The 15307-nt window shown below is 36.8% G+C and overlaps 1 protein-coding gene across 2 annotated transcripts in view; it reads left to right on the forward strand.

The window, feature by feature from the left end:
* Positions 1 to 15307, forward strand: part of RETREG1 (reticulophagy regulator 1) — a 136240-nt gene that overhangs the window by 78163 nt on the left and 42770 nt on the right. Inside the window, exon 1 of one of the 2 annotated variants that reach the window (XM_037893310.2) lies at positions 4162 to 4457. The exons of the other annotated variant lie outside the window; for it this stretch is intronic. Coding sequence (XP_037749238.1) covers positions 4423 to 4457 — 35 coding nt within the window. The 5' untranslated portion in view covers positions 4162 to 4422. Of the gene's footprint in view, positions 1 to 4161; positions 4458 to 15307 lie in introns of those variants that run through there. 2 annotated transcript variants of the gene reach the window in all.

A 15307-nucleotide genomic window follows, 5' to 3' on the forward strand; every position in this document is an offset into this window, starting at 1 on the left:
ATTTTTTATTTTTCTGTTTGCTATTAAAAATGCTGCTTGAGAACGTATTAGAGTTTGATTTAAGGATATTTACTTTGTATATTTTGTCATGATGTTGACAATTTGTTTTTTAATGGTTACAAAAGCTTTATTTTTTAAAACTCAATGTCAAATGATTATTGTCTGAACCCCTCTCATAATTTCCCAAAGTATGAAAATTTAAATAAATAAAAATGGAAAAAGTGCTTAAAAATAAACACTATCTGTTAAATTTATTTTAAAAACTGCTTTGGGGATGAATGGGTATAAAGGAGACTGTTGTTTGTAGGACCCTAGCCTCATTTGTTACAGAAGTTAGGAAGGTGTGTAGTGAATGAATCGGGGAGAGAGAGGATGGTTTTATGGTTAAAGCAATTGAATGCTGCCTTGGAGAACTGGATTCTATCCCTACCTCTGCCACAAAGTTCCAATATGATACTAAGCAAGTCACTTTTAAATCAAACTTTTCAGAGTGTGGTCACCAAAGGATAATATTTCTGGATGCTTGATTTGATACCTTAGATCTGATTTGCAGAAATGCTGAGTACTCACAGTTGCAACTGAAGTCAGGGGGAGCTGTGCTTTGAACATACGAAGTGCTATCTAATGCTAAGTACCCTGACAAATCAGGTCCAAGGCATCTCAAACTGGGCATTCAAAATTAGTGTACGCTTTTGACCATAATCTCTCAGTGGCTCAGCTCCACAGCTGTAAAATGGGGATAGTAACTCTGACAAGGGTGTTGGAAAGATAAATTATTTGTGAAGCACCATGCATCCGATGAAGTGAGCTGTAGCTCACGAAAGTTTATGCTCAAATAAATTTGTTAGTCTCTAAGGTGCCACAAGTCCTCCTTTTCTTTTTGCGGATACAGACTAACACGGCTGCTACTCTGAAACCTGAGATAATATAGGTTTCAGAGTAGCAGCGTGTTAGTTTGTATCTGCAAAAAGAAAAGCAGTACTTGTGGCACCTTAGAGACTAGCAAATTTATTTGAGCATAAGCTTTCGTGAGCTACAGCTCTCTACATTGGATGCACTTTAAGGTGCCACAGGTACTACTCTTCTTTTTGAGATAATATAGTGATGATCACCAAAGAAAAGCCCACGAGGAAATTAATAATTGTCTTCAGAGCAGGGTTTGAATAGTGTGCCGTAAATAAGGCCTAAGGCCACATATTAAACAATGAAGATAAAACAAAATATTGAATAGCTGCTCATTAAGTGAGCACCATCCATCCTGTGCACTGACTCAGGCAGGGGTCACGTGGAAAAAATAGTACGTGATCATGTAATTAAAGATTGTATCATAATGCATGTGCACAAGGGAGGAATTAAAGATGTGTAGCAACCTTGATTCTGGCACATCCTAATTTTGGAGCGCTTGACTTCACAGTCTTTAATGTTAATTTAATGGGGTGGATGGGCAGGTAGGTGTGTACACATATGTTCTATATAAGAAAAACAAGTTTTTGATAACTGATAAGCCTGCAAACTCAGTCTGGGATCTCAAAGTCAAACTGAGTTATTTTCTGTATTGCATATCATCATTAATTAATGCAGATTCTAGAACATAGTTAACAATTTTGTTGAAAAGTTGCAAGCCGGAATGGAATCCAGCTCCCTCTGTCTTAGGCTAACAGGAGCCAAAAGCAATACACTTTGGTCACTGAAGGAAGCAGGTATGATTGAATATTCATAGGGAACAGATCTGTTGTGTAAGGCGGCATCACTTTTACTAGCATGTGTTTATGATTAAATTGGGTTGTTGGGGTGCAGTAACCACCCATGCCTGCTGGACCCTCAGCATCTGTAACAAAGGGAGGAAGGAAGGAGTGCGGATTGGAAGGAAGAGTTGGCTAGCTGAGGACTGAGGAGAGGGACAGTGTGGAAGACTTGGAAGGGGGAAGGAAGTGGAAACTGGCTGAAAAGTTGGGGACAGGGAGAAGAGTAAAAAAACTTCCCTTTCCCACAGACCTCCAACATGCACGTTCTCTGATGTTCATCCATTTTCTGAGAATTGTACATGGTCTCTCATTCAAATATTTATCCAGCCTGCTTAGCTTTTGTGACTTGAAGTAGCCAATCTTTGATGGAATGACCTGTGAGAGCTATTTAGGGTTTTTTATGAATTTAGACCATTCTTGGCACAAGAGAGATCCCACTATTTATTTAGAATCCCTTTATTTTGAACCTTTTTCCTTAGGTTTTTTGAATTAAGAAGCAGTTTTCTAGTCAATATTGTACTACTTATAATACACACATTGTAAATGTCAGAAGTCTTAATAAATAGAACATACAGCCTGATTTTTGCCTTACTCATTATCCCTACTTCGATCAGATACTTAAAACAATAGGTTTTTGTTAAGACTTATTATTCCCAGAAACATTTGCACAATTTCTTTCAGGTGGAATATCTAAACTTGTTGCTTCCCCTTCTAGAAAACAGCTTTTGGTGTAATGATATCCATAAGTAGTGATTGGTCCATACGGATACTATAAAGATCACATTGTTATGCTTGTAAAAAGCACACGGGATCTTTTCAGGGGAAAAGGCAATACGCTGCGTTTATTGAAAACATAACAGCATTTGCATTCAATCTCACACCCACACCCACACACACACACACACGTCCTGCAGATGGTCTTAATAGTTACCAGACTGTCGTAGCTCGAGTCAATCTAATGGCCAGTTAGATTGGGCACGAGTGAGAAGCTGGGTTCTGTCGGTTGCAATCCAATGCTCTGAGGCTTTGCAGGACTGAACCCAGAGTTTCATGGCAAAACACTCCATCTTCATAGTTGTAAATTCCCATTTGAGTCCATGCATTTTGTACTGTCATCCTATAATCATTAGTCCTTAAGTGGTGTTAATCTTGGGGTTTTCTGCTGTTATCATTTGATAGTTATTGTTGTCTTGGCATCGTTATCTCCTATTTGTTGTCTCACCTTCAGGGGTGCCTGCCTCACCTCTGAGGTCGTCAATGCTGCTAACATGTTTAGCATCGGATACAATGGATGTTTTCTGATTGTCTCCTGATGTTTCCAAGTCTCTCACTTTTTCTTGACCATCTGGACATTTGTGATGGGCTTTTCACTTATTTTTAACTATGCACATATTCCTCACTTACAGCAAACAATTTTACAGAGACTTTCACACAGGATAACATTTTGGAAAGGATTATATGGTTACTAAAGGGATTACAAAAGAACCTTATACAACTTAGTTTGCAATGCATACAAGAAGCAAGACCTTATAGCAAATACTATAATGAAAACTTATCCTAAAACAAAAGGTGACCATAATCAGCCAAAAGGACTGTTCTGGTCTACTCCTGCCTTGAAATCAAAAAGGGTGGCTGGCAGGGCATATTAAATCATACTTATAAAATACATCAATAAATACTACATTCTAAATCAAAACATTTATTAAAATAGGATTTTCCTACTACAATATGCCTATGTCAAGCTGTTGTCTTATGGAAAGAAGCAACCTGTGAGGAAGCAATTTCACTGACTTGACAGGTTTCAGAGTAGCAGCCGTGTTAGTCTGTATCCACAAAAAGAAAAGGAGTACATGTGGCACCTTAGAGACTATGCTCTAATAAATTTGTTAGCCTCTAAGGTGCCACAAGTACTCCTGTTCTTTTTACTGACTTGACAGACTCTCACAAATACACACACAAGCAAGGAACTCGTGCTCATAACGCAAGAAGGAAATTAATCCTTACTGGAAATATAGATCTTCCAGTTCATTTTCCCTAACGAACTGCTAGTGTCTCATGACATTTCTAGATGCAGGAGAGGAAAATAACAGTATGTTGTCTGCCAACTGTGTGGCAGAGACAGCCAGTAAACAAAGTTTTTAGATGTTATCACAGTGAGAATATACCTTTTTTCTAACCAACTACACAGTATTTTCTATATAACTTTTTAGATTGCTGTGACGTTCCTGGTAAACTCCATGTACTGTAGCTTTCTATCATTTTGGTTTGTGCTTAGTTACAGCCAAGAAAAGCAGAGAGGAAACAGAGGAGCTTCAGTGGAGTCAGGCAAATAAAGGTTAATTACTGGCTGGTGATTCCTTCTCACATGACCATAAAAAAATATTTGGCTTTTGGGCTGTGCTTGAAACCTAACAGCCTGTCACGGTACTTGTAGTAAGATGTAACCTATTTATTTATAGAATTAGCCAGTCAAAATAGAACACTCTGAACTTCATTCAAGACAAGCAGTTGCTTAGGATGTGTGTAAACACGTACTCTCTGAAAGAAGCAGCACTTTACTCAGAAGCACACAAAGCAGAGTCTTGGGCTGTTTTTCTTTTAAAACACGAAGAATTGAAAATCTTTGTCTGGATTTACTAGTTTGGTGTAGATTTTTTGTTGTTGGTGTAAGTCTGAAATGTCGGAAGGTGAGGACTTTGGACATGGTAAAAGGTACTGTAATTTACTTTTATAGCTTTTTCATATAGAATTATATATTTTGAAGTAGCATAAGAATAAGAGCCTGGAAGTCCTGAATTCTGATCCCAACTCTAACTCAAACCTGCTCTGCAATTATAGCAAGTCACGTCATCTGTCTCAGTTTCCCATCTTTGAAATGGACCTAAGGATACTTAGCTCACAGCAGTGTTGGGAATTAGTTAATGTTTTTAGAGAGATTTTGTGTTGTAGAATGCTATATAACTGCTAGTGTATTTTTTAAGGGGGGAAAAAAGTGAATAACACAAAATAATTTAAGATTTCTAATAAATCACTCCTCTCAGCCATAATCCTGACAACAGCATAAGCCTCAAAATGTCAGACACACAAATAACTTTTGTGAAACCTGTTTGACAGATCCATAATTAATACTGCTAGATAGGGCACTGTGTTCCTGTGAGACATGTCTGTGGAATACTTTCTTTCTATGATCTGCTCTGTTTAAATTAGATTGTAAAATCATAGGAGAGGGACTGAGAAATAGGTGCTGATCTAAAATTTAGTTTTAGAAGCAACTAATTTTGTTAAATTTTCATCAATGTAATCCATCATGTTCCAGTGGAAATAAATGTAATTACTTAAATTTAGCTACAAATATATGTTAAATGCAGATGATATTAATATTCCAATTAAAATGTGTTTAAAGTGAAGTATGAAGTTAACAAATCTTCAGTGTATCCCAGGAATAAGTGAGTTGGATTCCTTAAAGGAAATAGGAAAATATGAATAAATAAATGGCATTGGATTTAACATTGTGTGGTCTGCCAAAACATGTTGAAACCAGTAACCCTTTAGGAAGTAACATCTTGGCTGTCTGTAGGGAAATGCTTTTTTCTCCTTCAGAGACAATAAACTTGTATTTTACTTTTGTGTGTAAATCAGGCTGCAGCAAAGTTTCTGCTCCGGGGGGAGGAGGAAGGAAGTGTTGTTTTTTTGAAAGCCAAACAGTCTCTCCACTTTGAGATTATTTTAAGTATCATGATATTAGTGAAAAATATTGACTCCAAAGTATGACCAAAGGAACAGTTTGAGACTCCACAAATTATACAATGCCCTATATCAATCAAAAGTTTTAAAACCACATGAAGAGGGCAGAAATTTGCTTGAAGACTTCCAGCTTTTCAAAAACAATTTTGTGCAGCCAAGGAACATTTTAAGGAATTGTAAGAACCAGAAATCTAGATTCACATAGGGCTTGAATTTATCATTCCAACTGATGAATCTGGATACAAACACAGTAGTTATTTTTTCCAAGATTTATGGAAAAATATCTCTAGTATTAAAATAGCGATTTCTACTTGTCCAGTCCAGGACAATATCTTCGGACCTGATTCTACAATTGGATGTGGCAAACTCCTGTCCCCATGTGGATCACTGGTGACATGACTGGGCCTCTGTGCAAACACATCGGTTCACCCACACACGTCCTGTTGCAGGATCTGGGCTTTCAGCAAATATCTGATGTAAAAGTATTGTAACTCAGTGTAATATGATTATTTTTAAAGTGAAGTCGTCGTTGGCTATTGATAGTCTTTATTTTAAAATATTGATTTAGTTGCTTTTTATTAAAAACACTTTAGCTGGTACTTTTATTAAAATCTGGTTATATTTACAATACAAGGAAGGAATAATATGAGTGACACAAGAAAACTCAGGGGAGGGGAGGGGTTTAAACAAAAGTGTGATTTTTTTTTTTTTTTCATTATATCACATCAGTTTTATGAAGGGACTGTATCCTGCACTTGCAGGGGAATGGAACAATTTGATCAGAGAGATTATTTTCCATCTCTATTTATCTTAACGCCAGTGAAAAATAATTGATTTAACTAGTTACTCTGAAACTTTTTGATTAATCTGATGTTTACGAATATACAAAGGAAACGAGAAGGATATGGACAGCATATGGAGTTCAGAATTTGTTGTAAGGAGGCCTTGGCTATTAGATATGAGATAACGCTGTAAAAATTAATGTTTAACCTGTTAGAGTTTTGTAAGCTGATGCTTTAGTTAGCAAACATTTCAGAAGAGAGAACTTGAAACAAAACATATTAATATTAATAGGGCCCATTCCTTCCATAATGAATTCCTGGAACATCCCTTGAATTCGTTGGCCCAAATCCTGGTCCCCACCCTTTGTGCCTCTCGAGTGGAACAAAACGGTTGGAAATCCAGTGTGATCAGCAAACTGGGAATTGCAGCTCTGTGCCAACTCCCACTTGCATCCACCATCTATACCTCTAACATATTCCTCATGCTGAAGTGCAATATTTATTTTCCCTTTTCTTTCCCTTGAACTGGACTCAGTAATGTGAATTTCCCAGTTGTTTTCTGCTTTATAAATTCTCAGATTGGGAACTGTTTTTATATTTTAAAAAAGACTCAGGTGTTTATAGAAGTTGGGGGGAGGAAGGGGATAAAAAGGAGTTTTTCTGATTTCATTTGCCTTTTTTTCTTGGCAAAAAGGGGATCATTTTTACCAGTGGATTTTTCTGGGCATTTAGCCTGACTTGAATAAATTTTAGATCAACATTTGAAAATAACTACTGAGCATGTACAGGGGAAAACACATATTTTAGTTCTATTACATGGTTATAATAGTTTAGTTTTCCTACAGTATGTATCTCTCAGTGCTTTTGAGTGTTAAATATAGTTAGTTTAGAATTTCCTCTGCTGTTTTGGGAAAAAAATTGATTTTCAGGCAGCTAGACTAGATGACTTCTCAAGGTCCCTACCAGCCCTACATTTTTATGATTTTATGAAATATATTATAATTGCTCACTGCTCAAGAAGTGTAAACACAGCTATGAGTGCTTCAAAAAGTATTTGAAATATAACTGCCCATACCACTGAAAGCTTCAATTATACCAAAAATAGAGGTATGTTTATTATTGAGAAGTAACATGGTCCAGTGGATAGGGCACTAGGTTGTGAGTCAGGAGACTTGGATTACATTTCTGGCTCTGCCACTGAATTTTTGTGTGACATGGGCAAATTACTGGATCTCTCTGACTTGGTTTCCCCTCTCCCTCGCTATCTGTCTTGTTTATTCAGACTCTAAGCTTTTTAGGGCATGGACTGTCTCTTACTGTGTGTTTGCTCAATACATAGAACAACAGGATTCCAATCTCAGTTGAGACCTCTAAGTGTCATGTACTATAAATAATTACTCAAAACATGGCATATTGCATTAATAGAATAATAGATGTTCCCCTGTGTTTGATAGTAAGTAATAAAGTGTAATGTGTTTATTCTTTTGGAGATTTAATTCAATGCACAGATTTAGATATTTGAATAAGTGGTTGCTCATTTTTAGTTATTTCACCAAATGCTGGGAAGTCTTATTCATCTGATGACATGTCCAAGTGCATGGTCACTTGACCATATCACTAAATGTTTACAAGGCAGAATGACTGGTTTGATTATATGGCTGTAACATATGATGATGTTAATATTGTTATGGCAAAAGTTGCTAATGGCTCGCACATTAAGGGGCATTGATGTATAAAATTCCCCATACAAAGAGCTGAAAAAGCCATACAATAACTAAACTCAGAGTTATTAAGGGTATTTTGGGAGTTAAAGCACTCTTCTTTGTCTGACAGTTGAAGATCTGAGTGTTCTCTGAGGAGCAGCTTCACAAAAGGAAGATAGGTGCCCCACTCACCTTTCAAAATCATTTGAGCTTGGTGAGCAGCCTTCGACTAGGGGTCTCCCAGGTCAAAAGTGTGGAAAACTCGCATAGAGTTTGTGAACCAGTGAAACATTAGGGAGGCCTGGGGGAGGAAGGAGAGAGCTGCTTCTGGGGATGAGATAGAGGTATCTGATATTAGAGTTCTGCAAGAAGGGAGTTGTCTGTGTTGCTGTTTGTTACCACTCTTGTTCAAGGAAGCACAACTTCTATACATTTTGCAAACAAACACATACTAAAAAAAAGCCTGTGTCACAAATTTCTGCTCCAAATGGGAAATTCACCTTTTAGGCCACAAATTCTGCTATTGCTTGGCAAAAGGGCAAAAATACAGTACAGTAGAGCAAATATTGTGTATGTATAAAAATCAAGTTGCTAATGGTGTTTATATGTTAACACGGAAATATTTGTTGTAATTTGGCAGAATCAGGACCCCAAATGAATAACATTTGAGTACAGTGTCATTTTACACATTATTTTTAAAATTATCTCAATACTAGGAGCCTTGTATTGTTGATCATCCACCTCCTTGGCAATCCTGGATGAGAGGATTGACTATATCTGTAAGAGATACCGGAGGCATTTGGAACCAGTGTTCTAAAGCAACCTTTTATGTAAGGACTGGCCCATCCAAATTTGCTCCAAAAAGTAGGTCTGTGTTTGCAGACTGATGGGATGGTAGTTGAAATGCTCAAAACATTTAAACTGGAATTTATGTAGCTCATCTAACAGTAAGTCTCAACAAATGTAGTACAGATTAGAGCAAGCTACATGTGTTGAGGAACTAGGGGATAGGATTCTCTCCAAGAAATTTTAAATTACAGTTTAATGATCAGTTTTGAGAGAGACATCAGAGGAAAGTCAAAATATCCCCACATCAAGTCATGGAATTGTAGAAAGTCATATCTCTCAACAATCATGAATTGAGGAGGTAAGTGCCTTCTCTTCAGAAGAGGCTCCAGACAGAGAACTATGACTTCTACGAGTAGCCACAGGCAAAGATGAGGTTTCCCCCAGTATTTCAAAACAACTTGAAAGGATAACATTAACAGTGTGATCATCTGCTTTAGAAAGATTTGACTCTCAACTAGCAATGCCAGGCAAGTTCTTCATTTTACGGGAGTAGTAGTTTTCAGGAGCTTTCCTGAGACATGATATTCGCTTACCAACTTTAGAGAGGAAAATAAGCGCAACAAATGCCAGCATTAATGAGTAAGCCAGGGAGCATATTGGTACATGAATCAAATATGAATATATGTTTAGTTGAAACAGGGAAGGTACAGAGTCATATGTACTATACCATCAGATCTGCAGTACGGTCCCCTGAAAAACACATCAAGGATCATCAAATGCTAATCATGTAATAAAACACTACAGTCATCTCCTGAGAACCATGAAGAAAAGCAAAAGAAACTTCTCTAACCAAAAAAGCCATGTTGTTTTCAGTAAAAAATGGATGTGCAGTCCATAAGTGATAGAGACACTGGAGTGTCTGAATGAGAGTGTGGATTGCTTAAGCTGACAAATTGTTCAACAGCAAGTGGAACCCACATTCAGAATCTTCCACTGGATAACTGGAAGCTTTGGATACCTAAAAATACAGGACTCAGAGTCTTCAGCTACCAGAAAAAATTGGCTATTGCCAATATGATGTCCCAGATTAGGCCAACTAAGGTATACGTATCCTCTGATGCCCTTATTTCCAGGAAAGAGTCACAAGGTAAACGAGGAAAGGAAATTTGTATTATTTCTTATACCAAATAATTAGACACTCGCTTGGTATCTACACCTAATGAAGATGTTCATACAGAGTTTAATTTAGCAGCAGTACACAGACTTATTGAACTGATGACCAGTACTATATCCAATTGTGGAATGTCTAAATTAAATAGCATGGCTATTGAAAGGAAAAGACTTATAGATCAGGACTGTTCAGAGCTATTTATTTTACTTATTATTAGGGCTGTCAAGTGATTTAAAAAATGTCCCCTGAAAGTGAGAACAGGCGTTTATGTGGCACTGTTGTAGCAGGTGTTGCAAGATATTTACGTGCCAGATGCGCTAAAGATTCATATGTCCCTTTATGCTTCAACCACCATTCCAAAAGACATGTGTCCATGCTGATGATGTGTTCTGCTCGATAACAATCCAAAGCAGTGCAGACCAATATATATTCATTTTCATCATTTGAGTCAGATGCCACCAGCAGAAGGTTGATTTTCTTTTTTGGTGGTTCGGGTTCAGTAGTTTCCACATCAGAGTATTGCTCTTTTAAGACTTCTGAAAGCATGCTCAACACCCCGTCCTGATCAGATTTTGGAAAGCACTTCAGATTCTTAAATCTTGGGTCAAGTGCTGTAGCTATCTTTAGTAATCTCACATTGGTACCTTCTTTGCATTTTGTAAAATCTTCAGTGAAAGTGTTCTGCAAACTAACAACGTTCTGGGTCATCATCTGAGACTGCTGTAACATGAAATATATGGCAGAATGCGGGTAAAACACAGAGGAGGAGACATACAATTGTCTCCCAAGGAGTTCAGTCACAAATTTAATTAATGCATTATTTTTTTAATGAGCATCATCAGCATGGAAGCATGTCCTCTGGAATGGTGGCCAAACATGCAGGGCATACAAATGTTCAGCATATCTGGCATGTAAATACCTTGCAATGCCGGCTACAAAAGTGCCATGTGAATGTTTGTTCTAACTTTCAGGTAACATAGTAAATAAGAAGCAGGCAGCATTATCTCCCATAAATGTAAACAAACTTGTTTCTCTTAGCGATTGGCTGACCAAGAAGTAGGACTGAGTGGACTAGTAGGCTCTAAAGTTTGACATTTTGTTTTTGAGTGCAGTTATGTAACAAAAAAATCTACATTTGTAAATTGCACTTTCACGATAAAGAGATTGCACTATGGTACTTGTATGAGGTGAACTGAAAAATACTATTTCTTTTGTTTAGCATTTTTTCAGTGTAAATATTTTTAATAAAAATAATATAAAGTAAGTACTGTACACTTTGTATTCTGTGTTGTAATTTAAATCAATATATTTGAAAATGTAGAAAAACATCCAAAATATTTAATAAATTTCAATTGGTATTGTATTGTTTAACAGTGCGATTAAAACTGCGATTAATAGCAATTAACTTTTTAATCACGATTAATTTTTTTGAGTTAATCACATGAGTTAACTGTGATTAATCGACAGCCCTACTTATAATTTCTTTCTCTCTTTCTGGCAGCACATCCATAAGTACTATGGTGGCTCCTTACCAACACAAAAGAACTCTAGAAAAAGCACTCTTCAACTCTTTTATCATCCAAAAAAGCTGCTTTGATGAAAGCATGTGTAAGAATTTGCTTAAAATATTAACACAGGTCCACAACAGAGAGGTTTCAACACAAAAAGATGCTATTCCTCAAATATTGTTTTCTTTTCCCCTAGGGTGGGCTAGTTTTAATGGTTGTAAGCATTAGTATATTCAGAGTTCAGATAGCACCATTTAATAAAGTACTCAGTTCTACAGATCATAGTTCTCAAATGTTCCACATATCTAATTACCTATGGGGAGTGAACATCACTGGCACCGCTGCTGATCAAAATGTGTCCTACTTGTGACCTGAATTTAATAGGAAAAATTGTTACTGAGTACATTTCAGTTTTATGCATTCATTATATTTATTAACCATTAAAACTGGTTTCCTGAGCGTAACTACATCTGCCAAAAGAGACTGAGATAGGAGCCTGATCCTTTACTGCTAAGATAAAAGTGGGTTTTTTGGAATTAACCTGAGCATACGTTCAATACAAATTACCATTGATTGTAGGTAATAATTTTGCCTTCATTTTTCCAAAACTTTTTCAAGCCAAGGACAAAAGTTGATCCAAACTGTTAACAATGTACAGTGTTTTGTAACTTTTCTAACAGAATTCATCCATTCGGAGCCTTTACATCTTTGACAGTAGTGATATGCTTGGACTGAGGAGAGGTGTAATTAATTAGAGGGAGTTTGGATTTGGTGATGTTACTGGCCACTAGAAGAAAAGAGCAAGTTTCATTAACTTCAATGTAAAAAGAAAATTCTTGTCACCTAGAGGGACACAAAGGAAAAGTGCTGCCAGAGCATTAGTATTAAAGAAATATGGATAATATAGTGATCATAATGTAACGGGCTGGTGAAATCTAGAGGACTTTCCTCAGGACTGCTTTTGACCGGTGCAGTGAAGGAGAACTCCTACATGGATACACAATGGTGGGACTGATTAGGAAGAGAGACTATAAAGATTGCTTTAGAAAACTTACTGTTTATAGTGCGTAAATTAATAACCATGAGTTTTGGTCAAAGAATGTTTACCGTTCACGTGGGTGAGGGCAGAATATATTTCTAGGTGGTGACTATATGCCTTGTTCCTTGCTAACTAAGCAATTCTCTGAAGCTGTTCAAAGAAAATAGATGTTTGTCTCATCTCCCACTGATTGATTTATGCCACCAATCCAAATTTATGCCATTTGCTTTGTCATAGTCAGCTGACACAAATTATTCTCAATATCTTAATATACCTACCTAATTATTGCATTGGGAGCTCCAAGTAGCATAGGAGAAAATACTTAGACTACATCATCAGCCTTCTAAACTGGACAGATACATCACTAAGAATGTGCAGTCTGAGTTAAGTGGTGTTTAACACTTAGCACTACATGATTCCTACCTATCACATGCCATGCTGTTCACAAATCTGTAATACTTTATTACAGTAAACATAATCCTATTGCACCACCTTATGATAGAAGTTTTAGAAATTTTTGCCAGTGAGTTAACATTACATAATTAAAACTATTAATTATAACCCTTAATTCTAAAAATACACATTAAAATCAATGTACTTTTTCAAAGTAATTTATTTTATTTTTATTAAACTTGCGTGGGTGGGGCTGGAAGCAATTTTTGTTATCTGTAACTGAATAACATGTAAAACTGATTTTCATGTGATGTCAAACTTGTCTGTATCCGTAAGCTTTTGGCATTAAGGAATAGCAGATGTAATATTTTAAATATCTAGTTTTGTTTATGCAAAAGGGGCTTTGAAGGAGTGCGCTTTCTAGGATCTCTTCTACTTTTATATAACTTCACAAATTTGTTTTCATTTGTTCAAGTTTTGTAACTATTGCTAATAGCCCAGAAAGAAACATTTTTAGGCCTCTGAGTTGTTTAGTTGTAACATTTATCAAACTCTGTAAAGTTCCTAACTGATAAATTCTAAGTAACAACTAGAAAGTCACTTCTCTGTTGAGCTCTGGATCTTGACTTTTTGTAAAGACTGCAATAATAGATATATTAGTTGTTTTGATTTATTTATCTGTAGGAATGTAACTTTCAACTCTGCTGACTTGAGTAATAGGTCCTAAATGGCATCTTATAGTCCACAAAGCCTGCAGAGGCTAGAGGTAGATGTGATTATGGTTGTTGGAAAATTAGGCAGGCTTGAAGCTGTGTAATTACTAACTCTTTGTTTATGTGTTTATAATCCTCCAGTTGCCACATCATGTTCTGCTTTGTCATGGCTGTAATTTTGAGTAGGGTGTGTATGAGTGTGTGTGTGTGTGTGTGTGTGTGTGTGTGTGTATATATATATATATATATATAATGTGTACACGTGATTAAAAACATTCCAGTACAACTCGTAGAGATTTTTAAATCAGTAACATGATATCAACTGACCTTTCTGAGAAGAACTTGATGGGTCTTTGCTTGAGCAGATGTCTACATACAAACTGAGAGCATGAGACCATTAGTCATTTCCAGAGAATGTGATGCTACTAAATCTCCTGGCCAGAATTTGTGACCGTGATAGGTTGAGGCATCTGTTTTTACAGCTATGTGACAGCTTGTGCATTTGCTTGTCACAATTTTAGAAATGATGCAGCAGTTTGCCAGAAGGATGAGGAGAAGAAAAAAGTAGTCAGCAGTTAAAAAACAATGGTTTGGTTTATTTTTGTTAGTTTTAGACATCTGGTAGCTTACACAAGAAAGGTAACACTTCTATAAAGATACGGACATGAAAGGATTCATAGGATCATTCTTGTATAGGCATATATAACTCTATTATAAAAACCTTGTGGTCATTTCAGGCTCAGTCCTGCAAACTGATGAACACTGTAGCCCCAATCAAGTAAAGTGATTAAATGCATGCTTAACTTTAAGCACTTAAGTAGTTCCATTGAATTCAGATGGAACTACTCACATGCTTTAAGTGAAACATGTTTAAGGTGTTGCTGATCTCTTAAACCCTGTTCAAGTTCTGATAAGGAAGGGTACTGAGAGCAGGGAGGTGGGTTCTGTTTTACAGGGGAGTACTAGACCAAGACCAGGGACAGATGGCAAGATTGAGCAAATAAAGGACGGGGGGAAAACAGACCTTTCCACTCAGATGTTCCTAGATCACCTCTTCTCCTGGAATCCTCAATTGAGAGCCCAAAAAGTCAAGGAGTTGGTAGAATCTTTAGTTATGTGTATGTTTAAAAAATGCCACTATATTTCCTTAAATATTATTTTAAAATAAGGGATCTAGAATTATGGAGGGCTGCATTAAAAGAAAATGGTTTATGAATCAGCTGACAACAGAGGGAATACTGGCAATGTTTCATTAAGAGGGACGAGCGGCTAGTAAAATGAGAATCTGGTGTGCAACAGTGTTCAATGTTGAGCTATGATGGGACTATGGATATTGGTAGTTGTATGAAGAGTTGTTGGTACAAATGGAGGGAGCTGACAGGAATTCTCTGCGATAAGACTATGTCAAGTAAACTAAAGAGCAAAGTGTATAAGAACTCGATTAGGCCAGCCATGATGTATAGGTAGGAATGCTGGCCGTTGAGGAAGAGAGAACAACTACTGCCTCACATTGCCAAAATGAGGATGCTCAGGTGGATGCTGGGTAAGACGAGAGCTAATTGGCTATGAAGTGAAACAGTACAAGCCATGATACAGGTGGACCCCATCACTGAAAAGCTGAGGGAGTATTGACTGAGATGGTTTTGTTATGTGAGACAACGACATGCAGAGCATTGTAGTCAGAGGGCACTAGATCTAGTAGTTACAGTACTAAACCACA

Source organism: Chelonia mydas, chromosome 2, assembly GCF_015237465.2.
Source record: "Chelonia mydas isolate rCheMyd1 chromosome 2, rCheMyd1.pri.v2, whole genome shotgun sequence".
Classification (NCBI taxonomy): domain Eukaryota; kingdom Metazoa; phylum Chordata; order Testudines; family Cheloniidae; genus Chelonia; species Chelonia mydas.